This window comes from Malus sylvestris, chromosome 6, assembly GCF_916048215.2.
Source record: "Malus sylvestris chromosome 6, drMalSylv7.2, whole genome shotgun sequence".
In the NCBI taxonomy this organism is placed as follows: domain Eukaryota; kingdom Viridiplantae; phylum Streptophyta; class Magnoliopsida; order Rosales; family Rosaceae; genus Malus; species Malus sylvestris.
In genome coordinates, this window is record NC_062265.1 from 34,221,478 (window position 1) to 34,245,140 (window position 23,663).

The following is a 23,663-nucleotide window of genomic DNA, read 5'->3' on the forward strand; positions in this document are numbered from 1 at the left end:
GAGAATTTGAGTTTTCACATGTACCCTATCCATCGTTGTATGACTGAGATTACTAATATATATTTTGTGTAGCATTCACAAAAATAAAAAATAAAAAATGAGAGACTAAGGACTCGAAACAAGAAGATATGCTTTCCCTTCTAGAATTGTTTGAAAGGTAGATCCTGCAGTGAAACTTTGAAAGTTTATATCCATGCAAAAATTATTTTGATTTATGCAAGTGTAATAGCTTCTTTTGGTCTTTAATTTATTTTTCTCTCAGTTTCTTTCCTTCTAAAAAATAACTAATCAAAAGTTGATGAGGTATATCTTTATGTGTATTATATCCAAGCTTTCAACGGCGAGTTGTTTAATTAGCTCAAGTCATTCGACTAACGCCAGATCCGGTTGAACAACTGACCGCATTGCAGGGACAATGCCACGTACGCAGATAAAACAAATGCATGTTTGGTATACAGATAGAATAGGAGAGAGTGTTCTATCAAAGGACAGGTGCGATTTGAATGATCTCATCTGGCTTGTTAATTAGGCTGTAATGACTGATTCTATGGTCTTCTCGAAATTATTTTTAATTATAACTAGAACTTCTCAGTTGTGACAGTACTTTGATCATTCTCGAACTAATTTTTATACTTGATTGAGAGAGTTCCTGATGGTCGAGAAAGCTTCTCAGTTGTGACGGTAATCTGACAAATATGTTATTCATCTCACGTTGAGGTATATACATGATCTACAAACATAATTTTTATACTTGAGATATATAAACAACGAAGAAATGGAACATAATCTCCATAAGACAAAAGAAATACAATGTCCTTGAAACTATATTAATTAAAGTCATATCTAGACTTCTCCACAGAGACAGAAGAAATAATACATTACTAATTTACTATTTAGGGCCAACATAGATACATTTGTTCACGCACTTTCTAATATAAGTGACCATGAGCGGATCAACATCTAACTAATGTGGTTTCAAGACGTACAGAAGCCTGTGGAACACGTTTGTGAAGGACCTCCAAGAATGCTCCGGACAAGGACGAGACTCGTTTGTGCCTACAACTGTTTGACGAAATGCCTACTCAACAATACGTACAGAAAGAGTCAAGAAAACTAGGTAAGGAGTCTCGAAACTGCTCTGCAGTTGACTTGTGTGCATTATGGCTCGCAAATGATGACAATCCCCCCAAGTACTTGATAAGATGGCTCATTGTAAATATTTTGAGCTCTTTGCACGTTATTTCTATCTAGAGAAACTTGCAAGTGAATTTCACACAATACAGTGATAAGTTGGCAACATACACATCTAATAGAGAGTGCGTTGCAAATGAGTTATTTTTATGTGTCTAAATAAAGTTATCGTTAAAGTATCGTTTTCATTATCACTGGGTGACTAATTTGGGCCTAGGGGCCATTTATAGTTGGATATATAGATTGGGCTTTAAGTGGACCATATAGTTGGTTAATGGATGTGGCTCAAATGGTGTTAATTTTGGGCCAACTCAACCGATCCGATCCGCCACAAAGCAAACCACACCAGAGAGAGAGGGAGCTGCAAAATCAGAGGAAGAAGAAGTAGAGCAAGTAATAGCGAAGTAAGCAGAAAGCAGAGAAATTGGAGCCGAAGATGGCGTTGCAGTGGATGATACTGACGTACGTAGTGGCGGCAGAGGCGGCGTTGGCCTTCCTGCTAACCATTCCGGCGCCCAAGCTGTTGAAGAATCGATTCGTGTCGCTGGTCTCTCTAATCCTCCAACCCGCCCTCTTCATCGTCCCCTTCGCCGGATTTCAGCTCCTCGGTTCGTTTCTTTTCTCGATTTCGTTCCCATTTCCGTTTCTAATCACACTTATATTGCCCTAATTATAATCATTTCTGCGATCTGGCCTTTCAATCGAAATGGGGTTTCGAATTTCTCGTTCTTAGGGCATTGCATAACATTGGATTTCCCAATTGATCTTCTTTTTTCTTTGATTTTGGTTGCAATGGGTTTGCAATTGATCTTTGACTATGCTATTTCTGTGTTCCTTTTGATCGATTGTGTGTAGATATATATTGGAAGAATGAGCACCGCTTGGCCTGCACCTCTGATACTTGCACCGCCTCTGAGCGTGACCGCTATGAGAAATCCGTCAGTTCCCACTACTCACTCTCTCTGGTTTCATTGCTTTTAAAGTTGCAATATTTAATCAAATTGATGAGATGACACCTTCGGATCATGATCAGCCGCCTAAATTAACTTAATGAAGTAGAAATCATATGACAAAAAGAAAATTACGTTTTGATCTCCCCGTTAACGAATGCTGCTTAGCAGCTTTATTATAGATTAACGTATTATTAATTTAGGGGCCTTTGGGTTCATCACAGTTCGTGATTATATTTACTCAATCATAATGCTCAATAATGCATAACTGCGTCTTAAATTAGTCCTCCCAAACTTGTGTTCAGTAATACACACACATATGTATATAGGGTATTAGATTGTTAGATTGTTTCGGCTTTTGTTTAGGATGTTATCTTGACTCCTGCTTCTTTATCATTTGTTGGACTTTCTTTGTTGGAGCTTCGTAGGCACTTGTGGATGAGGGGTGAAGGAAGGGGTTATGCTTGTTGAAATATTCTAGTAGGAGATATCTCTACATTTGAGCTGTACATCTCGTGAAATTTTTATATGTGGTCCAGTTCTTCTGTTGCAAGTTGTTGCACATTCAGCTTTGGGATGTCTTAGGCAGATCGAGAATAGACATGTCAATGCAAACGGTGTTTGAAAATTTTTCATTTTAATGCCACTGCTAAAACAAAGCTCACCATTGTTCTGGATTTCTAGGTGTCAAAGATACAAAGGTTTTTTGGCCAAGTTCATCGTCTTTCTTTTTAGGTTTAGAATATGCAAATTTGGGGATTCTTTGTTATATTCAATTGTTTTTGACTCATTTCCTTTGTTGCGAACAATATGTCATGCAGCTGTACAAGGCTCAAAGGAATGTAATTCTTTGTGCTTCAGCATGTCTGCTTTACTGGTACGTTGGCCAGATATCAAATGCCCCCGTCTTTTTGCTTTTAATTCTTAAAAGAAAAGAAAAAATGAAGAAGAAGATAAACTTAAGGCCTTTGATATATTTCATGTCATTTGATAGCAATCTACAAATTTTGGGCGCAGGTGTCTATTTCGCATCTGTAAATATTACAAGGACATTCAGAACTTGGAGGAAGTGGAGAAGAGGTACAAGGACGAATAGGTTTTCTCCGATATAGGCTCTTCTTTGGGAGCGGAAACAACGGAGTTAATACTTTTTCATCATAAATGAGAAACGGATGCTACTTTTGGTAATACTGTAATGTCTTGAATTTGTGTGCGTAATTTGTAGTCGTCTAGTATGTTGTTGTTGGTACATTGTTCGTGTTGCTGAAGTACACATTGTTTTCTACTATATATGAAAACTACGGCGTTGATCGCTGTTGAGTATATGAAATTTCAATCTCCATCGATTCGATGAGGATCAAAAGATGGTGCGCGTGATGGGGGCAATACGAACAGGCGGTATCCTGTCTAGGTCAATTAGACATTTGAATTTCGTTGATGGAGCAATCACAATCAGATGCTTTTTGGTCTTTGTTTCATTGGCGTATGTTTTGCTGCAAGTTTCGTTTACACTTCATGCCAACGGAATTCAAATAATTCAGTTGAATTGTTCTCATGAGGTTCTGGAATGAATTGCGGCGTGGACCGACTTGGTTTTCACATACCGTTTGCATTGACCCATCAAACGCACGCTTTCGTTTCATCACAATTGCCCTTGAAACTTCTTTTCACTCTTGAATGATGAAGTTTTGGTTTGATTTATGATTGTTTTAATTTTGATTAGTTCAACGATTAAGATTTGATTTATAATTTTTTTAATTAAACTTCGGCAGTACGAGGAAAATTTTATTATAACGAAAAAAAAGTTACATTTAGTCAGAGAGACATAAATCTTACATCTCATAAAACAAGAAAAAAAAGAGAAAAATGCATGAAAAAGAAGGGGAACATAAATCTTACCCCTCCAGAAACGAAAACAAAAAAGATACAAAGAAAAAAAAGGGGACATCATGAAACCTAACCCCTCTAAAGCCCAACCTAAAAGGTCTAAACCTGTAAAATAAGTCGAACCACACCACAAGGTTAGGAAAAAAAAACATGAGACAAACATGTATGCCGAAATGCACATTAATTTGAACAGTGGAAGCTAGGCAAGCCAACATAATCCGAAAACAACGTAGCACGAGCCGCCGGCGAAGGGGAATAATCTCATACTAAAGTTGGAGAAGACAAACTCATGTTAGCAAAATTGTCAAGAATAACATTTCCTTCATGATAAATGTGAGAGGTTTAGAAAGTCATCTACTGAATGCGGTCCAAACAAATAAACCATTGCATACAAAGAGGTCAAGGAGGACCAAAATCAACCAATTGGAGAACGAAAATAATACTAGAAGAATTTTTGTAGAAACCATCACAAAAGCTATTTTCGTATCATTTTTGCCACAACATAAGCTTCACGATGACTTATAATATTTTTCTTATCAAGTTTGCAAAATATCTTGAGAAAACCTAACAATCATTTTTTTACATGTCATGATTTTTTAATTTTTTTTTATAAAAAAGAGGACAGCTAATGGTTTCGTCATGAAAGTCCACATTTTCAAGGGTCGAAAAAACTCACAGATGCATTTCAGTTTGTCCTTGACCACCATCGTATGATTCACAAGCGTCATGAATCGAAAACAGAACATACCACGTAAAATACGAATTTAAATTCGTTCCTAACCACTAGACTATCTCGTGACGATTCATCTTGACTGCTGACATGCATGCCGCTTGATAATGTTTTCTTTGGCAATTGTTTTAATTTTTAAATATTTGACATATTAACTGAGAAAATGATATTTTTACGATATTTTTTCAACCCGTCGTGTCTTTAAGAATGTGCTGCCTCGAGTCGGCCGGACTGTGTCCTATGCATAATCCCACTCGGAGGAGAGGAAGGGCTAAAACACTAACAAGCTAAAAAGTTGAAAAGATTGAAAAGGAAGGCGCGTTCTAAATGTGCAGCAAATTGACATCTTTGTCGTTCCCAACTCACATCGTACAAAGTGTTCCCATCTTTTTTTCTTTTGGTAGGTATGAAAATAGGACTTGGATTGTCTGCCCTCCAATTTCTGTGCCCTCGTGCTCTCCTGTTTTTGTGGTCACGGTTAAGACACGTCAACATTTTATATTATTATTTCTTTTTGTTTTATTATTTTTATAAAAAAATAATATAAAATATTGACGTGACTTAACCGTGACCACACAAAACAGGAGGGCACGGAAAAGGCACCTAAATGGGAGGGCATACAATCCAAGTCCATGAAAATATGTCCTTATTATACAAACAAGTTTTGGTTTAGTTTAAACGGGTGCATAAAAATGAGTCCATCAGTCGGCACCAACAATTTGACACACAAAAAAAGATGTGTTTTGATATTTTTTCTGCAAAGGAAACTTAAATTGATATAACCATGACCAGCTGGTGTGACATCTTAATCAAAACACATGTTATGAACCGCTTTCAAAATTATTAATAAGTACTTTTTGACAAATTAAAGTGCTTTCAAAAAACGCTTTGATCCAAGACTTAATGAGTATTTCTAGGTCGTAAAAGCACTTTTGTGGAGGTATATTTTTCTCATAAGCACTTGAATATGTCAAGGTATAAGGATTTGTTTGGAACTACTTTTAAAATGACTGAAACCGATTATAGAGAAGATGTTTTTGTGTTCCAAAAACACCTAAAGTGCGTTCTTCCTGCATAAAGCAATTAAGACCTAGTTTGGGAGTGAGGTGCTTAAAAAAAAGCACTTATGAAAAAAAGCTGTGAGGGTTTTAGGTGTTTGGTAAACTGAAAAAAAAAGGGCTTATTTTGGAAGCTGCTGTGAGAATAAGCTGAAATCAAAGGAAAAAGCTGAAGCTGCTATTTGCAGCTTTGGAAAACTGGCTTTTTTTCAAAGCACACGGAGCTACAGTGCTCCTTTAATGAAAAGACCCACTATCAGACTGCTTTTCTTTCCAAAAGCACTTTTACAAAAAAGTTTACCAAACGCTCTGCTGATTTATTTCACAGCCGCTTATTCTCACAGCACAGCCGCTTATTCTCACAGCAACTTTTTTTCAAAGCACAGCAATACCAAACCAAGTATTTTTCCAGGATTCACTGGACATTTTACTAAGAATTGATTCCAAAAATATTGTTAACAAAAATGTTTTAAATCATTTTAAAAACACTCTCAAAGAAGCTCTACGTGTTTATTATAAAAGTACTTCTCCCAAAAGCGCTAATGAGCAAAGTGTTATAGAAAGTCTCAAACGAGTTCCAAATAATCATTGATTTAATACTGTAACATGTAAAAATAATAGATTGAAACTCTCCTTTACTTCCCAATTCAACTTGCAGAATTGCATCAACAAACTGGAAAACAAATTAATTAATGTTTACCATTTCAAGAGCTCATCATTTGATGAAACCAAAATTAAGAATTAATTAACACAAAGAATATGTATGTTTTCTCCTGAAAAAGATCATCAAAACGACCTTCTAATACTCTTGAAATCTACAGACTCAATGCATTCCAATCCAGCTCTGTAAGGATTCAAGAGCTTCAGAAGCTCGTTCGTCTTCTCCTTCGTGTGATCGTCCCCGCAACGAACCTGTAAAACCAACAAGAGCTTCTGAAATGTACCGACTTGAAGGGCCTCAACCAGCACTCTTTCTTCTTGCCTGCTTGCACATTTACACAGCTTCCAAATCGCTGAAATCGAATGCTCAGTCGCCATTTCAGATATCCTCAAAATTTTCTTCACTAAAACTGGTATAGTTAGCGCATCAGCGTACGCCTTTTCCCTCCCTTCATCGCAATCACAAAGACTGTCGATAACCGCCAATGCCCTCTCGCTTACGCCCCTTTCCGAGTCCACAAGCATTTCCAGCAACACAGAAACCAATCCCATCTCCAAAAATGATAACTTGATCTTCTCACCGGCGGAAGAAGATGATGAAATCAAGTAGAAAACTACCATCAGAGAAGCCTTGGTAATCGCGGGCGAAATTTTCTCTCTGATGAGCTTGAAAAGAATGTCATTCACCCCACCAATCTCCGCCAACGCTTCAGCATGTTTAGTGTGATCATCGCAAGAAAGAAGCTGTTTCAATGCTAGAAGGGAGTTTTGCTTGACCGAAAGATCATCGGTTTCCTTGAGAAACCAAACCATGCAATGCAACGATGCCTTCGATCCCAAGTATTTGTGTGATTCTTCATCGAAAGCCGGAAGCATCCAACTCAACGCAGAGAGTAATTCTTCGCACACAATTGCATTTTTCTTTCCGCAATCGCCTGCAAAAGAATCAAAGGCGGCAGAGAGTACAGATGCAGCCCCGTTCTCCAATATGCACCGCTTGTTTCGCTCACTCTCAGCGGCCCAATTCTTGATTCTGCGCACACATTCGAAGCACCCTTGGTGATCCAAATTTCGAGCTGAGCCCGCTAAACTGAAAAGAATCTCGGAGACCTCGTTCGGCATAACAGGAACTCGCGGCGTTGGAACACGTTCAATTCCGTAGCGCTTGTTTTCGGTGCACCATTCTTGAATCATTTTTCTGAGACTATGGTTGGGAATCTGATCAAAGCTTCTCAACACCTGATTTGTCACAGGGCAAGTAAAGTTCCCGCCTTCGAGCCAGGTGTCGATGCTCTGTCTATCGTAGGTTATTCCGGATGACAATGTGACCGGATCCTTCATCAAATCAAGCGATATCGGGCAGAGAAAATGGTCCGGGATCAGGGCTTCCATGTCGAGGTCCCCTGGCTGGTTTTTCGCGGCGCGGTGGCCGGTTCTCCTCCTTATCCAGCCTAAACCCATTGGTACAAGCTAGTACACTGACACAACAGAAGTTATAGGTTAAAGAGATCACGAACGAAAAAGCAGGAGAAAAGTAGAGAAGTTGTTTCTTTTGTTTTTGTTGGTGTTTGATTTTTTGGTTGTGGAACTACAAGTTTATATACTAAAAATTTGTTGTCCAAACTACAAGTTCGAGGCTTTCCCACGCGGCGTTCAAAGTATGAGAAGTGGGAATCAAAGAAAGGAAATTCCAGATGTGAGGGGAGGAATAGGTTTTCTTTTTCTCTCTTTTTGGTAATAGCATTAGATAACAACAAAGAAAGGAAATTCCAGATGTGGGGGTAGGATTTGAATGTTGACCGTTGAAGCTTTCAAAGAATTTTAAATCTTAAATCGTCAAAGGAGAAGAGGTAAAATTAATAGATAACAACAAAGAGGAATAGCTAACAGTAAGTCACTCTGGATTACAGTTTGGTGGTATTTTTCTTCATTTAGAATTTAAAGGTCTTAGGTTCGAATCTCGTAGACGGCGAATTCAATATCAAATTAGGCTGCCCGCTGTATGGCTTAGCCGAACTCTCCCTCTCCTTAGTGTAAAAATATTGATGTACTAAAAAAAAAAGGAACTTTAATGAAAAGCTTCCGATACTATTCACTTTAACGAAAAACCATATTTTTACACTAAAAAGTCAATCATGGTACTATTTATTTTACTCTTAATTTTGTCCTTATTGTTAAGATTCAAAATTTTCAAGTATTTTTCATTAGTTTTCCTAAAAAAAAACAATTTACTTGAATTTGGTCAAGTTCGAATCTGAGTTTTAGCCAAATTTTAGTTTTTTTTACAGTTAAAATGAATTTAGTATAATTATCATGTCGTTTTTTTAGGAGGAATTGGTAAAATTAATAGATAACAACAGAGAGGAATAGCTAACAATATACTTAAATTTAGTCTAAGTTCGAATCTGAACTTAGCCGAGTTTTTATTTTTTCTTTACAGTTTAAATGAATTTAGTGTAATTATCCTGCCCTTTTTTTTTTAAATAACGAACATGACATTTATTAATTAGTATCTTCTTGATCACTTCTCAAATAAGTTGATCAAAAGAGTCTTACTATATGAATGATTAACACACAAGGGAACGATCCATCTATATTAAATACAATTCTCAATGCACGCAATCTTATCTTTTGTGAGAGAATAGTTGGTCAAGTTACCATATAGAAATTTGTCTCCTGACAAGACTTTTTCTACTGAAATTTTTCACCCAACACGACTTTCATTAAAGGAAGATGCTAACAAAATAACATATTATGTTGTTAGTTTCTCTCATTTGAACGAAAATAATAATTATGGGAATAGATGTGGTACAACAAGAATTATTGGTCATTAGTTTATTCATTTGCTCCGAGTCTTCCTCTATGTTATATATATTGGTCTTTTTTCTTCTATGTTATATATATTGGTCTTTTTTTTGTTTGTAGTCGGATGTACAGGAACACAAAGTCTTCAAGTCTTCAACCATGTAAGAACGAGTCCGAGCTAGCTAGGTTCCTCGTATCAGTCTAAGGTTTTAGCTGCCTTCTTCACAGAAGTTTTTGACTTTGAAGGAGTCATAGGCCATTCAATTTCAAACTCCCATTGCATCATTTGACAGGCAAATATATATAAGGTAGATATGGAGGAGTTAAGAATCAATCGCCTTTAAGTTATATGAGAAATTACAAAATATAGCAATACAATTAATTGGAGAAAAATTAAAGGTTCTTTTGTGACATCCCACACTGCTCAGTGAGTGGATCCTGTAAACCGTATATGTATATTCTCATCTCTACCTAGCACAAGGCCTTTTGGGAGCTCATGGGCTTCGGGTTCCATCGAAACTCCGAAATTAAGCGAGTTCAGGCGAGCGCATTCCCATGATGTGTGCCAATGAGGACGTCGGGTCCTTAAAGGGGGTGGATTGTGACATCCCACATCACCCAGGGGAGTGGATCCTGTAAGCCTTATATGTATATTCTCATCTCTACCTAGCACGATGCATTTTGGGAGCTCATTGGCTTCGGGTTTCATCGGAACTCCAAAATTAAGCGAGTTCGGGCGAGAGTATTCTCAGAATTGGTGACCCACTTGAAAATTCTCGTATAAGTTCCCAGAAACAAAAACGTGATGACGTGATCGGGGCCCAAAACGGATAATATCTTGCTACGGTGGAGTCTAGCCCGGAATATGATGGGGCCCGGACCATGATGTGGCATCTTTTTAGTGGTATGGAAAATTTTAATCAAACAAATGTGATGGAGCTTTAAAATTGTATGAAAAATTTAGTCTTGAGAAAATTATATCATAAACAGACATTTTTTACGAGTTTTGATAAAAAAAAAAAAAAAATGATTCACACATTAGGTCCGAACAAAATTGGGTAAAACAGAGGGCTCGATTGAAAAAAAAAAAAAAAAAAAAAACAACAACAACAAAAAAAGGTTTGGTTCAAACAAGTTTCGAACTCGTTACTCCTAGGAAACATGGAACTCTACTAAATCATAGGCCACCAGCTGTTTATGATTAAAATAGGCAGCCAATAGCTATATAATAGTGTAATTTCAGGATGGGCCTGTTTTAAAACTTTTTAATGTATTTTAATGACCTGAACCGTCTAATTCATAAATCATTCTTACAAAAAATTAGACAAATCCTAAAATATTCATTTCTAGTGAAAAAATGGACGAATACGATTCTACAAAGAAACCCTAAACTCTTAATGTAACAGTCATATGATTTTAGACTTGGGTAACCTTTGGTAAACATAATCTTTGAAAGAAAACTTAAAAGATAAACGGTACGAATAGCTAAAATTCATTACGAAGTGGATCTACAAAAAAATGTGTCGAAAATTGTGTAAAAAAAGTGATGTCACGTGTGTATGTTATACATTCCCCATAAAATAGAAATAAATAATTAAACCTGGTTAATTCGAATGAAGCAAATGGACATTTTAACCAAAAAAAAATGTAAAAACCATAAGAAAGTTGCTTTTTATTCACTTTTGAAATGCTGTACAGAAAAGAAAACCACTCCTTTGAAAATGAGCTTATGTTACAAATCAATTTTCAGTCCTGTACCTAACCAGCAAGATTGTCAAGCAACCTTGAAACCAAATCCGGCCTAAGACGAAAACAAGTCCGACCTAAGTTGAAAACAAATCCGGCCTAACGTCGAAAACAAGTCCGGCCTGAGAAAGAAGAAGGAAAAGAACTAAGAAACAAAGAAATGCAGCCGACTGTCTTCGTTAATCGTTCTTCCATCAGTTAATCAAATGGCAGCAAGGAACCCCGCTTGTCCGTTGGAGCTGTTTCAGTGTTTCCGCAGCGACAATTTCACGCCTTCAATCTTTCACTTCGAATGGTACTCACTTGCAGAGCCAAGTAGTAGCCTGGTCTATTCCTGCCTGACAGGAGGAGAACTCATCTCTGTGCTGTAAAATGAGTCGTCCCCGTTTATTGCAAAGAAATTGTCATTCTTTTCTTCATCCCACTTAAGGACCTCCCTCACGTACTTGAATGCCTCGTCAACTGAGGCACCCTCCCAAGCTCGGGTCTGTGCCACAAACAACTTTTCGCCAGTTATGGATGAATAGAGCTCTTTGAATTTCACCGCCACATAATAATATGCTTGCTGTGCCATAGACTGATTATTACCATGGGGCTTAACAGGACTGAAGTCCCTTAGCCACTCGCAGGCAGACAATGGAACCTGGTTTATCTTGCCTTCAAAGGCATCATATTTGTTAAGAAAGAGCACAAATGCGGTGTCTCTGAAACAAGGGTGCCGTACCAAACTCTCAAACAAATCTCTGCTTGCCAGCATTTTATTATGAAGAAGACCATTGCCGTCGGCCCACATTTGATCATAGTCACTCAACGCAACACAAAATATCACTGCCCTCATGTCTTCAAACATTTCGAGCCATTTGAAACCTTCACTCAGTCCCTTGGAATTGATGCGAATTAGTTGATACCTGTGACAAGGAAACCCAGTGAGCAAAAGAAAAAGTAAGAGCAGAAGATAGGAAGCTCGATTGAGTATGAAAGGATGAAGATTTTACTTAGTCAAGGCAAGGGGGTATTCATAAGTTTCATTGTATAGCTCAGACATGGCACTTCTGTCATCAAATGAAAATTCCATAGAGGCAAGTCCATTGCTCTGAGTAACACCCTCAGCATATAAAATGTCCTTCTCAGAAGGCTCATACTCGTTACTTGATATTTCTATAGCCTGTTAGAAATGAAACAACGAACGTACATAAGAATAAAACATGAAGATCGGAAATTCAGTTTAGCTAGCGACAAAGCAATGCAATCCAAGCCTGCTTGAAATGTCACCATGTATATATCAACCAATTAAACCACATTTATTCCAAACATACCTAATATTAATTCAAAGTAAATGTGAAAGATAATCAACTAAATATGAAAATACCATTAGAGGAATACTACCAATTCTGTGATTAACAAATTTGATCATCCAAATAAAGTGTTGACAGACATGCAATTTGGAGCCGAAAGATGTAAAGGCCAAAACGAGTAATGACTAACCCTATCTAAGAAATATTTGGCAACTTCAGGAAAACAGTGTAATTCCTCCCTCCTTTTGTATGTTTCCTGGATGGCAGGATCTCTCCACACTTCATACACAATAGGAGCATACTCACGTGTGGCAGCAGGAAAGAATGCATCCAAGTCTCCGGTTGCCATGATATCCAGTAACCAGTCAGAAAAGTGCTTGAACCTTTGGTTGATTGCATAGATGCATTGCTCACTTTCATCAACTACTGTTTCACACAAATTCATTTCGCAGTCAACCACTGACTAAGGTTCATTCATGCCTAGAAGCAGAGAACCAAATAAGCAAAATAATCTCTCTCTCAAGATGTAAACATTTTCCTCTTCAACCAGTAGAACATATTTTTTCAATATTAATGACAACGGGACAATTATGAGTTTAAGTTATGTTAGACATAAGATGAAACCAATAACACTTACTCCATTCCCTTGGGTAAAAAAAAACTACAAAAAGGGCAGTATTATATCCTTTCGGACAGACAAAGTTGACCAGCAGCACCAGCAAATCAACAGACTAAGAGAAAGGTTGACCCTTCTATCAATAAAAGCAGACAATTCCTATTGACATTTTTTTTTTTTTTTTTTGAGAAGAAACAATTTTATTAAAAGAATAAAGAACAACACAGAAGTGGATAAGAGTCCACTAACTGACAACAAAGAAAAACCCATTAGGATTTGGCTACAGCAGCCATTTCTAGACCTCGTTCACTTAACTGCAGCTAACACATCCCATAGTATTTGAGATAGAGAAACATTCTTAAACTCTTTAGTTACCGAAGCCCAAAAAGCTGCCCAATATTTTACTCTCCCCCAAAGTTCTTCTGCCCCCACTCCAGTATAGTCTTCGAAAATCCTCTTGTTACGTTCCAGCCATATATTCCAGAAAATTGCCGATACCAAGCAACCCCACAAAACTTTGGATTTTTTCCTTTTTCCAAGTGCCTTAAAATTTGTGCTTAGTAGCTCGAAACACCCTTTAGGAATGACCCAACTTGCTTTAACCTCCTGAAACAATTTCCACCACAGTTGGATCGAGTAGGAGCAATGAAGAAATATGTGATTTACACTCTCCTCCTTGGCTTTGCACAGGCTACACCAATGTGGTGATAAGCACATAAGAGGGTTTCTCCTTTGAATTCTGTCACATGTGTTTAGATTCCCATTGGCCGCAAGCCATACAAGTATTTTAACCTTCGGAGGAACCTTTGATTTCCAAATCTGTGGGTAGGGTGGAAAATAGTGCACACTCCCATCGTTGCTCCGTAATGAACGATAGGATTTGCATGAGAACAAACCTGAAGCTTCCAGGTTCCACCTTCTGATATCCCTCTTTAATGGAGACAATCGAACCTCTTCCAATTTCTGTAATAATGTGGCCACCTCTACTATCTCCATCTCATTCAAGTTTCTCCTAAAATCAAAGTTCCAACACAAAGGATTTGCTGAAACTTCCACGAAGCTCGAGATGTTTTGATTATGCTTCCTCGATAGAAGGAATAGTCTGGGGAATTGCTCCTTCAACGGTCCCCCTGTTACCCATCCATCCTCCCAAAACCTCACCCTCTCACCGTTGCCCACCTCAAACGTGCAGCATCTAAGAAACTGTTGAGAACCACTCGAAATGTCTTTCCATGGGCTTCGACTTGAAACCCTCCCATGAGGAAGTGCTTCCCATCCATTAGCTTGTAGCCCATACTTACTTTTTATCACCTTGTGCCACAGAGACTGTGACTCCCTTGGGAATCTCCACAACCACTTAGCCAATAATGCTTCGTTCTGATTCCTCAAGTTCCCCACCCCTAGACCTCCTTCCTCTTTGTTTTTAGTGACTAACTCCCACTTGGCCAAGTGTGTTTTCTTACCTTCCTCCATGCCTTCCCATAGAAACCCCTTCATTAATCTTTCTATACGTCCTCTTACCCCGCATGGAATTTTGAACAAGGACATATAGTAAATCGGCATGCTTCCCAGGACTGATTGAATTAGAGTTAATTTACCCCCTCTGGATAGGAAAGCCTTCTTCCAACTTTGAAGTCTTCTTTCCATTGTTTCTACCACTGGATCCCAAAATTTTATTGCTCTTGGCCTTCCTCCGAGGGGAAGCCCCAAATACTTTATCGGCCAGCACCCTACCTCGCACCCCCAAGAAACTGCCAGCCTGTTTAGTTTCTCATTGTCTGAATTTATCCCAGCCAAAAAGCACTTAGCTTTGTTGATTTTCAATCCTGAGACCGAACAAAATAAATTAAGCACTTGGATTAGGTTGTTCCAAACTTCCTCGTCTTCTGTCAAGAAGAAAATGGTGTCGTCGGCAAATTGGAGATGAGATATCTCCACCTTTTCTTGGCCGATACACAAGCCTTTGATGAGATCAGTTTCTTGTGCCTTCTCCATTAACCTGCTCAGAACATCGACTACTAAGGTGAAAAGAAATGGTGACAGTGGATCGCCTTGTCTCAAACCTCTTGAAGCTTGAAATTTTCCCCTTGGCCTTCCATTGATCAAAACGGAGAAATTTGCAGAGCTTAAACATCCTTGCATCCATTTCCTCCATCTATTGCCAAAACCTTTTCTTTGTAGTACTTCTTCCAGAAATCTCCATTCCACATGATCATACGCTTTTTCAAAGTCGATCTTAAGCACCAATCCCTTCTCTTTTTTCTGCCTCACCTCTTCTACCACTTCATTTGCAATGAGGACAGCATCCAAAATTTGTCTATCTTTGACGAACGCCCCCTGATTCGGAGAGACAGTGGTATCCAAAACCTCCTTCAATCTTGAAGCCAGTGTTTTGGCTATAATTTTATACAATCCAGTTACTAAACTTATGGGCCTATAGTCCGTCACTTTTAAAGAATCTGATTTCTTCGGGATAAGGCAAATAAAAGTCTCGTTCGTCACTGCATTTATTATCCCTTTCTCAAAGAATTCCTCCATGATCTTCATTATATCCTTCTTCAAAATCTCCCAGCAATGTTGAAACATTTGCATAGAGAAGCCATCTGGACCTGGTGATTTATCCTTTCCACAATCGAAAACTGCTCTTTGAACTTCTATTTCCTCAAAAGGCCTCTCAAGCCAAACTGCCTGAAGGGCGCTTATTGGAGCCCAATTTATCCCTTCCAATCCCCAACATGCCTCGTCGTTACTGCTGAATAAGGATTTGAAAAAGTTGACAATATGCTCTTCGATCTCTTTAGCTTCCTCTATTATTCCCCCTCCCACCGACTCTAACCTCTCAATATAGTTTCTCTTCCTTCTCCCATTTGCAACTCGATGGAAGAATTTTGTATTACCATCCCCTTCCTTTGCCCATTCCACTTTGCTTCTCTGCCTCCATTTCACTTCTTCTTTAAAAGCCAAGTCTCCTACAATGGTTTGGAGTTCTTCCCTTTTACTTCTAGCTTCAAAATCTAAGCCTTCCAACCCCTCTCTCCTGTCCAACTCCTCTATGTTTGCTTCCACTTCTTTCAAGACTTTTTCAATTTCGCCGAAGCTCTCCTTACTCCAGCTTTGCACCTTTCTTTTCATGGCTTTTAACTTGATCATAAATTTATAACCCTCCCACCCCTCCACTTGTTCCGATTGCCACCATTCCTTGAATTTATTCCTGAATTCTGGATCTTGAAGCCACATGTTTTCAAATCTGAAAGGGCATGGCCCCCATTTCACTTTGTTGGTGTCTAGCTGGACTGGGCAATGATCAGAAATGACCCTAGCCAAGGCCGTTTGTCTAGCCTCAGGGAAGATATCTTCGCAGCCTGTAGAGCATAAGAATCTGTCTAATCTCCGACACACAGGTTCTTCTCTGAGGTTTGACCAAGTAAATTGTGCATTGAGCAGCTCCAGATCCTTGAGTTCTGTCTCTCTAATGAAATCATTAAAATCCCTCATGCTTTTAGTCAACCTCCCTCCGTTTGATTTCTCATTTATGAATCTAACCACGTTAAAATCTCCTCCTACACACCATCTTGGTCCGCACATGCCATAAAGTCCCGCCAATTCTTCCCAAAACTCCCTTCGGTCTCTATTTTTACATGGACCATAGACTCCCGAAAGCCACCACTCCATCCCATTGGGAGCCATAATTTTTATTGATGCAGAGAAAACACCGATCAAAGATTCGGTTACTGACAAGTGTTTTGTATTCCAGATTACAGCTATGCCCCCTGAACTTCCTTGTGCAGGGGCATAAATCCAGTCTTTATATCTGCTTCCCCACACACTAGCCACAAGGCTTCTGTCAATCATAGCTTTCTTAGTTTCTTGTAGTATGATGATGTCGGGCTGTAGCCGTTGGAATTGCTTTTTCAAAGTTAGCCTCTTCCGTCTACTTCCCAATCCTCTAACATTCCAGCTAATTATCTTCATTAAAACTGGTATTGCCCCTGTGAAGTTTACTGTCTCCCTTAAAACCATCCTCTTTCTTGCCTCTTCTGACTTTCCCTTTCTTCGCTTCTTTTAACAGAGACCTCTTCAACGGAAACAAGGAAATCTTCATTTTAGACAGAAATTTGGAATTTAGATGTTGTGGCTCACTGTTAGCTAATTGGCCTGCCAGTTTTTTCCTTCTTCTGTACTTTAGTATTTCCTTGTTGCTTCCTGTTGCCTTAGTATCAGACTTCTCCTCGTGATTAGATGCCTCCTTCAACGTTGTCACTTCTTCCAAATTTAAATCCTTGAATAGGTTGTGGAGGACATCACAGGATAATTCGAAATCTTCAGATGTTTCTTTTTCCTCTTGTGCGTAGGCCTCCGTCTCCCCGTCAGCAACAGAAGATTGGGCGGAGAAATCTTCGTCGTCGCTGCCAAACAATTGAGCCGAATCCATGCCTAGAGCCTCCATCCTTCTCCACCATTGATCTGCTGGATTCTTCTCAATCGACCCGCTCGGTGATTCAGCATGGTCCTCATCGGCCTCGCTCACCAGAACTTCCTCTAATTCACTATCTGAATCAGTGAATGTGAGATTAGCAGGCCAGCCTTTCATCGAAATAGGCTCTTCTAGTTGGTTCTGACCAGAGCCAAAATCTTGTGGGGATAGACTCTTTAACCGCAATCTGCCCCTGTCAGGTTGACCAAATCTCCCGAGGAAACTCGAGCATGTGCTCGACGAAGATCTACTTGGACTGCCTGCTGTATAATACTCCGTTGCCCGTGGTTGCTGGGTATCGCCCAAAGCCAAATATCCTCCAACGGGGTGCCTTAGAGTCAGCAACCTTAGATCCTCCAAAGGATTCGACGACGTTTGAGACTTATACAAAAATTCCAATTCGGATTGAAACCGATGTCTCATCCCGTAAATTGTTTGAATAAGTGGACCTCGACCTGACCCATCCCAATGAGATTTACAGCCCATCGATTTACCGTTTAAAGTTGAGAATAAATTTTTAACACCCAAAAGCCCGGTGACCGCCATGTTATCTTCAATATTTGGGCTTTGAGTATCAGAGCCCACCACTCCATCCAGTTTAATTGGAATGAAATTGTTTTTATTGGGCCCCCTCCCTTCGTAAACCTCTACAACATTTCTAATGCATATCTTCACTCTTGTTCCATTAAAAAACTCCCTTCTTGATGAAATCTGTGCCCCCTCTGTACTTGAGCCAGCGCTCTCTTTCCCATCTAATTCCAGCCTTTTGCTTTTACCCAGAGAAACATATGCAACATTTCTAGTGCATATCTCCACGCTTGTTCCATTAAAGTACTCCCTGCTTGATGAGATCTGTGCCCCCTCTGTACTTGAACTTCCGCCATCATTCCCGCCCTGTGTTTGAGGTGACGTCCCATACTCTTTTTCAGAGACAATAATGTCAGAGAGTTGGTTTGCCGGCATCTCGTAACTCGCGTCCGCAGTCTCAGTCCCGTCGTGACCAAGCATTCTGTCACCACCGGTAGTGACTGGGCAGTCGATGGCGCCGATTCGAAAGCTGGCACATTTCCCCGTCGCGTGGGTTGGCTCCCCGAGCTCGGCCGTCGCCGGATGAAATATTCCAGAAGTCCGTTGTAATTGTTGTTCCTTTTTCAGAGACCCAACTAAAGCTTCTGGTCTACCCCGATCTTCAGCCGGAGTCATGGGTCTCATCGCTGGAGAAAGTTGCCGGATCCTGACCCTGAAGACTAAGTCTCCGTCAGCCACTTCTACTACCTCAGGGATGAAACCAGTTATGTTGGTTTTAAGTTTTATCTTTGCTTCGAGCAAGAATCCGAATCCAGATGTTGCTTGATCGATATCCGCCAGACCGCCACAAGCCTCGCCAATATCCTGGAAGAATTTATTGGTCCAAAGATGCGGTGGTAAACCTTCCAGTGCCACCCAACCTCCGTAACTGACCGCCAGTCTTTGATTTGTGTTCAAACTCTCCCACCACCCCGCCAGTTTCACCTCGGGGTACTCCTTCATGCCTATTGCTCCAAGTAGTGCTATTTTTTTTGCTTCCTCCTCGTTCTGGCAAACAAACAGTGCTTTGTTGCATTGAAATGGCGAGAGTCTGATTTCCGTTCCCAGAAGATTTCGAAGGGATGCTTCCACCTCCCTCCATGATTGATGCACCACCTTTCTCTCACATACTACAACACTTCCCCAACTGTAAGATTCTTTAGAGCTTTTCCTCTGATTCCAAGTGAATTCTTTCCAAAGTTCCTCTCTGGCTCTCCGATTGTATTCCTCCTTTGTCGTCTGCCTTCCTCCAGTGACTGCATCCCTATAAGAACCTTGAGTACCGGATCCCGACATATTCCTTCTAGGCTCAGTTCCACCCCGATTCATCTTCCTCATTGTAGTCCCCGTTTTCTTTCCCCCTTGCAGTATTTCGTACATCAGCTCCTCCAGATTTCTCCATCCTATACCTTTAAAACCTTTTGGAACGAAGATATTTCTGACAAAACCATCCTTTTCGGTTTTGGAAAGGACAAGGAACTCCCCATTTCTGTTCTGAAATCCTTCAACCCAAAACTGATAGTTGTGACCTTTGTATTTTCTGAAGAAGTTCAAACCACCTGTGTCGATGACCGCCTTTAACTGCTCAATGATCCACGCTGCACAACCCAGATCAAAAGATATCTGATATCCTCTAGTTCTCGTTCTCTCTGTTACCCGAATCCTTTCGCCAAAAGACTTCTCTTCAATCTCTAAAATGAAAACCTTGTGCTCAACTTTAAAATCCCTGGATAAATGTCTGTAGCTCATCTTCCTTCTTTCTCTAGAACATCATCAAAGCCATCATCTAGAAATATCTCGTAAGTATTGCCGTGTATCCACCTCCATTGTTTGAGAACAAAGAAGCAGCTCCACAACCTGAATCTTCTTCACTTGGACGTCTCGCAGCATTTGTCACTTACATCCCCATAGTCCAAGCTTCAACAATAACTTAAAAACATGCTGGATCCCAGAATCCCAATGATACTTAAACCATAGAGTGGGTGTTATGTCACGAACATCACCCTGCACAAACATGAAGATAGTAGATATAACATATTTCACAATTTGGGCCCGGTCCCTAATTTAAGCTTTATAAGAAGATATTCCTATTGACATGACCACCATCCATCCAGTAATCTCAAGTATCCAAAAATGTCAGTAGATATTGCAATGTAACTTTGTTACAAACAACTACAAGAATCATGGATCTAGAGTTTTGTAGCAAAAGATGGACATGAAGATAGCATGCAGTCACCTAGCTAAACTTCTACTTTATCAATTTTGTAATCAGAAAAAGGAGAAAATCCATGTTCATTAATAGAGACCTGAAGGGGAATCATGAGCAGCTGACAAAGATATCCTATTCTCTGTCAATGCCTCCTCTTCAAAACGTTCTCGGCCCTCAAGTAATATACTTAGATACTTATACATATTGCTTTGAATCATGAGTCTGATGTTTTGTAGCTCTTCGGAAGTGAACTTGTTCCCATATAATAACTTAGCCTGTTCCATGGGAAAAAGAAGGATAACATAAGCATTTTTAAGATGTTATACTATCCAAGAAATAAAGCTTCTGATACCAAAAAAAAGTGAATGAAATAATATACAACAAAAACAAAAGCACTGAGCCCTAGGGGCTTTTCGCTAACCGGTCTTCAAGGTATCATGCAGTTTGATTATCCACAAAAGGTAAGTTAGTACATTAAATGGACTCCAGTCCTTTTTTAATATCCTTGTTCTCCCTTGGTTTTGAATCTAAACCGTTCACACAAAACCAATGACCGACGAAGCTATACGTCAGCACATCTATGTTAGATGTACAAATTAATGCTCTCCAAGGTGAATGCCCAAGCTTACCATACTTGCAAATATCAACGATTCAGTTAATTGGACTTCCCCAGATTCTAATAATAATCTCAATGCATTCAAACATGCAGCATCTTGGCTACTTCTATGGTTTTACCATACATTCTAAATTCCTAGTTAAGGTTGTTCAGTCAAAAACAGCCAATGGTTTCAAGGAAAGATTGCAAACTATGTAATGACAATATGGGAAGATAAGGTAAGTTCATTATCACGGTAAAGGAAACACATTTTAATGTCAATTGATGAAATATATCACGAGTCAAGAAGAATAGAAGGCAAACGCAACTATTAACATCTTTGCATTTAGTGAAGAAAGTTTTAAATACTTGATAGTTGGACAACTGTAAACCAACAAGCAACCATGAAGAGCAAGTCTATTCCAAAGTCTAGGTTGACTGGAGCAGAAACTACAAAACACATAATCTCAAAAAGAAATGTGCCATGCAGACACCCCGAAGAGGAGGGGACTCGAAAATAAAAGACTAATACCTGCTTGAAGATTGTGCTAGTTCCAGATCCCTCCAAGCCAAATAACAGAAGTTTCTGAACTCTTCCCTGTTCCAAGTATTCGGGGACTGACCTGCTTGAAGGTGTCGTAGGATCTTCTTTTGCCCCACTTTGATTACCAGATGGTACGGGCAATGAGAATAATGAACAAATGAAACGAGTGGATGCCTGCCTACCAAAAACCAAACTGCAACTGTATAAAAATTCAACTCAAAATCATCTGTCACACACAATTTCAAACGTGCACCAAACAACAAATAACCAACATTCAAGGTAACGAAAGAACCTTTCCCCATATATTCCCTTTAATGTTATTTTGACCTTCCTCCTCATAAGAGCCGTCATCATACACCCAGAAATGAGTATCCGGAGGGCACTGCACGTTGGCCAGCTGAAATAGAAAATCATAAGCTTTGTCGTATTGTAATCAAATGATTTGTGTAGTCGCCACAAAATTCCAAGAATCGTCATCTTATTGTTAACTTTCGTGAGAAGACTTTCGACTAAACACATGATCATCTTACAGACTTATTTATTATGGGAAAATCCTGTAGTACGAATTCACTTTCAATACAAACACATCCTAACCGTCGGGTTGACGGATTCACTATTTCATACTAGAGTTTTTGGTTTTAGATTTCCAAATTAGCTTCGCATTTGCTTGTATTGAATACAAAGGTGTACTACAGACAGACACATTCATTATGGAATTTTAGGTAATCATTAGCATACCTTCAACATCCTACGCTCAATCTTTGTGATCTCTCGACCATTCATGAACACTTTGGTGTTCCCATTGCTAGCATCGGACCTAAGCTTACCCCCAACATTGAGTTTCGAGCTAATGATCCTACCCGGCTTCTCACCTTCCTGAAATCAAACACACAGAACTATAAACATACAAAACACACAAAACCCTACTGCAAAATGCTCATCCATTAGCAAAAAAAACCTCACCTTTCCCCAAAGACCAGAATCCTTATCGTACCAATACCTCCCCGGCTTCAACTTCTGAGGAGGCAATTCACATCCCAAAATCTCAGCTAGTTCTTCTTCCCTCAGCTGCCTCCCATTCACAACCAACTGCTCCGGCCGGAGCTGATTGGCGGGGCACTCCTTCTCGGCCCTCATTATCTGCCCAATCTCCAAAGGGCTGCAAACCCTCGACAGAATCCTCGAACACTTGCCCAAGCTCGACCTTTTCGACTCGTCTATCGGCTGCCCAATGCAGCTCACACATTTCCTCCCCTCCGGCATCGACCCCATCGCCTTCAGAAGGCAATTACTGCAGTACTTGGCGTCGCACACCAAACACCATTCTCTCTCCTTCAATCTGTTCCCTTTCCCGCACCTGCTGCAAATTCCTCTCTTACTCGATCGCCTCCCGGGCGAAGAGGCCCATGCAACCGGCGACCCCACCTGTTCGGTGGCGGCGCTCGATTGCGGCGACGACGACCTACCGCCGTCGTTATCGTTTTCGGGGTCGTCCTCGTTCTCCAAATCTCTTGGTTCATTGAAAGTCACGACAGCCGCCCTCTTTCCTCCGGTGGCGCCGCCGATCGGTTTTTGCTCCAAGTTCGAGTCTTGAACCGGCAACTCAGAGATGAAACCTTCCTCCGCTCCTTCAAATTCCGATCCTTCCCTGCTGTTCCGCAGCTCCGGTTGCGTCCTCGGAGTCGGAAACGACACCGTTCTACTTGTCTCCTTCACAACGCCGCCGTTCCTCGCCCGATTGAACCGCGAGACCTTCTGACCAACCGGGGAAGCCACCGGAATCGAAGACGGGGCTTCAACCGAACCGGCGGCCACGGAAGAAGAGTGAAGATTGAGAGAGTCGATGTTAACGGGATCAACCTCAGGGAGGTCGTAGGGCAGCGGGGGACCTTCGTACTCGATGGCGATGGAGTAATCGAGGTGCTCTTCGTCGGGCAATGGTGCGCCGGCAGGCAGCATCTTTCTGAGGAGGCCCTCCCAGCTCTTCTCGTCCTCCGGTTCGGAAGCCATGGGGTGCTTGGTTCCCGAGAAAAAAAGCTCGGGAGAATGAAACGAAAGGTGATTGCTTTGCTGTGCAGAGCAGTTGGGGGGAAGTTGGTAGAGGGAGGGCGGTGGAGGATGGAGGGATTCCGTTTCCGTTACTAACAGAAGAGTAGAGAGATGTCAACGATAACGACGACAATTTTTCAGATTTCAAATTGGTGTTTTTGGTTGTTTACAAATAAAATATCATTTTTTGAAGAGAGAGATAATTTGACAGATAATATCCCTCGACAGCTGACACCAGGAAAAACTTGGCACGAGACGGCGAGGTAGCGTAGAGACCTAGAGAGTAC

The 23,663-nt window shown here is 40.2% G+C and overlaps 3 protein-coding genes across 4 annotated transcripts; 1 reads left to right on the forward strand and 2 right to left on the reverse strand.

Annotated features, from left to right (window-relative positions):
• The first annotated feature begins 1,529 nt into the window (after window positions 1–1,529).
• LOC126627313 (uncharacterized) lies at window positions 1,530–3,504 on the forward strand. The gene is made up of 4 exons (XM_050296769.1): window positions 1,530–1,799; window positions 2,047–2,129; window positions 2,963–3,018; window positions 3,159–3,504. The coding sequence occupies exons 1-4, from the start codon at window positions 1,628–1,630 to the stop codon at window positions 3,235–3,237; spliced, it is 390 nt and encodes a 129-aa protein (XP_050152726.1). The 5' UTR covers window positions 1,530–1,627; the 3' UTR covers window positions 3,238–3,504.
• Window positions 3,505–6,431: 2,927 nt separating this feature from the next.
• LOC126625202 (U-box domain-containing protein 21-like) lies at window positions 6,432–8,078 on the reverse strand. The gene has a single exon (XM_050294291.1). It carries the CDS (start codon window positions 7,935–7,937, stop codon window positions 6,603–6,605), a length of 1,335 nt encoding a protein of 444 aa, XP_050150248.1. The 5' UTR covers window positions 7,938–8,078; the 3' UTR covers window positions 6,432–6,602.
• Window positions 8,079–10,929: 2,851 nt separating this feature from the next.
• Window positions 10,930–23,632, reverse strand: LOC126626053 (extra-large guanine nucleotide-binding protein 3-like). 2 transcript variants are annotated; one of them, XM_050295241.1, is made up of 8 exons: window positions 22,291–23,632; window positions 22,066–22,203; window positions 21,620–21,724; window positions 21,316–21,501; window positions 20,286–20,463; window positions 12,513–12,745; window positions 12,023–12,192; window positions 10,930–11,935 (listed from the first exon to the last, which is right to left on the reverse strand). In XM_050295241.1, exons 1-8 carry the CDS (start codon window positions 23,335–23,337, stop codon window positions 11,356–11,358), a joined length of 2,637 nt encoding a protein of 878 aa, XP_050151198.1. In that variant the 5' UTR covers window positions 23,338–23,632; the 3' UTR covers window positions 10,930–11,355. The 2 variants fall into 2 exon arrangements, with proteins under 2 accessions (XP_050151198.1, XP_050151197.1); XM_050295240.1 differs by having other exon boundaries at window positions 12,513–12,748.
• Window positions 23,633–23,663: the final 31 nt, after the last annotated feature.

What these genes read in the sequence shown, in the direction of transcription:
- LOC126626053 (XM_050295240.1), bottom strand. Translation starts at nt 23,337, where the DNA reads ATGGCTTCCGAACCGGAGGACGAGAAGAGCTGGGAGGGCCTCCTCAGA. An exon ending in TGCTCATGATTCCCCTTCAG is followed by an intron (nt 12,749 to 20,285) that starts GTCTCTATTAAT and finishes TGTGTGAAACAG; the next exon opens with TAGTTGATGAAAGTGAGCAA. An exon ending in TACCCCCTTGCCTTGACTAA is followed by an intron (nt 11,936 to 12,022) that starts GTAAAATCTTCA and finishes TCCTTGTCACAG; the next exon opens with GTATCAACTAATTCGCATCA.
- LOC126625202 (XM_050294291.1), bottom strand. Translation starts at nt 7,937, where the DNA reads ATGGGTTTAGGCTGGATAAGGAGGAGAACCGGCCACCGCGCCGCGAAA.
- LOC126627313 (XM_050296769.1), top strand. Translation starts at nt 1,628, where the DNA reads ATGGCGTTGCAGTGGATGATACTGACGTACGTAGTGGCGGCAGAGGCG. An exon ending in CGCCGGATTTCAGCTCCTCG is followed by an intron (nt 1,800 to 2,046) that starts GTTCGTTTCTTT and finishes GATTGTGTGTAG; the next exon opens with ATATATATTGGAAGAATGAG. An exon ending in GTGACCGCTATGAGAAATCC is followed by an intron (nt 2,130 to 2,962) that starts GTCAGTTCCCAC and finishes TATGTCATGCAG; the next exon opens with CTGTACAAGGCTCAAAGGAA.